This window comes from Penaeus monodon, chromosome 33, assembly GCF_015228065.2.
Source record: "Penaeus monodon isolate SGIC_2016 chromosome 33, NSTDA_Pmon_1, whole genome shotgun sequence".
Taxonomy (NCBI): domain Eukaryota; kingdom Metazoa; phylum Arthropoda; class Malacostraca; order Decapoda; family Penaeidae; genus Penaeus; species Penaeus monodon.
The window spans coordinates 9055004-9056128 of record NC_051418.1 but is presented as its reverse complement, the minus strand read 5'-3'; the positions used below and the strand labels follow the sequence as shown (position 1 = coordinate 9056128).

The window sequence follows — 1125 nt, the reverse complement described above, 5'->3', positions numbered from 1 at the left end:
ACCTTTCCTGTGTAGTTGAGGCCCTTAGGCACTCCGAGAGCCACGTCCTCCTGTCCGTCTCCCGTGAAATCCCCGACAGCCACCGAGTATCCCAGATACTGGTCGTCGTCGCTCGCAGGTCCCTCCCAGGTCATCTGGTAGTCGTTCCTGGTACTGACGCTCTGAGAGTGGATCTGACCTGGAGGGCGCAAGAAGGGGGGAGAAAAAAAATCGAGGTCAGTTGTGGTCAGTTATTTTGAAAAAAAAGGGGGGGGGGAGATTTTAAGGTATATGAATGACTCGATATTTTTTCCCCATTTTTTTTACGGGAATAAGATTGATATTTATGTTTTTTTTCTTCATGGGGATGGAAATAATTTTTTTTTTTGGGGGGGTCTCATGCTTTACGTTTTGGTTATGCATTCAGAAATGAAAATGAAATTAAAGCTAAGCGAACCAAAAATTATATATATGGTTGCCCTTGTGAAAATTAAAGAATTTGTTATTCGTCCAACTCTACGTGAATATCCAATATGAAATAAAAATGGGATGTTCTCAAAAAATTCTAAGTTAATTATTAATAAATATAAATATATATTTTTTAGTAAATACGACATTAATGTTTGGTTATACATGTCTCGTTAAAAAGATAGACGTTTGGAAGATATTAAAATGTTAATCATATTAACGAAAAATACGAAATATACTTGTAATTAGCCAATACAATTAAAACAAAAATATTCTTACGTGTCTCAGTAAAAATTTAGTAATCCGTGTGTCTATTATTCCGCCAAAATTATTAAAGAATTCACTTTCTCTGGATTATTATTGGATTAAACACTCCTCTTCAATTAAGAAATAATGTGAGAAAAGGTCAAACAAAGCTACGAATTATGATCTAAGATTAAAAAAAAATTGTTACGTTGCTGAGATCTCAAAACCTACAGCTGTGCGTGTCATGTTAAAACCATGTTAATAAAAAAACAGGATTTAAAAGATTATGGATTAAATGTTCCCCTTCCTTCAGCCAGCGTCTGTCTGTAAACAATATTATGTTGCCATGGAAACCTGAAAATAATTAATACGTATTTTTCTTCTTCAAAAGCAGAGCAGCAGTGACATGCGCACAGTGCAAATCTGCGGTGC

At 35.4% G+C, this 1125-nt stretch overlaps 1 protein-coding gene across 1 annotated transcript in view; it reads right to left on the bottom strand.

Moving 5' to 3' along the window:
- The window catches only part of LOC119594234 (integrin alpha-PS2-like), a 126991-nt gene that overhangs the window by 37977 nt on the left and 87889 nt on the right, over positions 1-1125 (bottom strand). The window contains exon 4 of the mRNA XM_037943304.1: positions 3-178. Coding sequence (XP_037799232.1) covers positions 3-178 — 176 coding nt within the window. The remainder of the gene's footprint in view (positions 1-2; positions 179-1125) is intronic.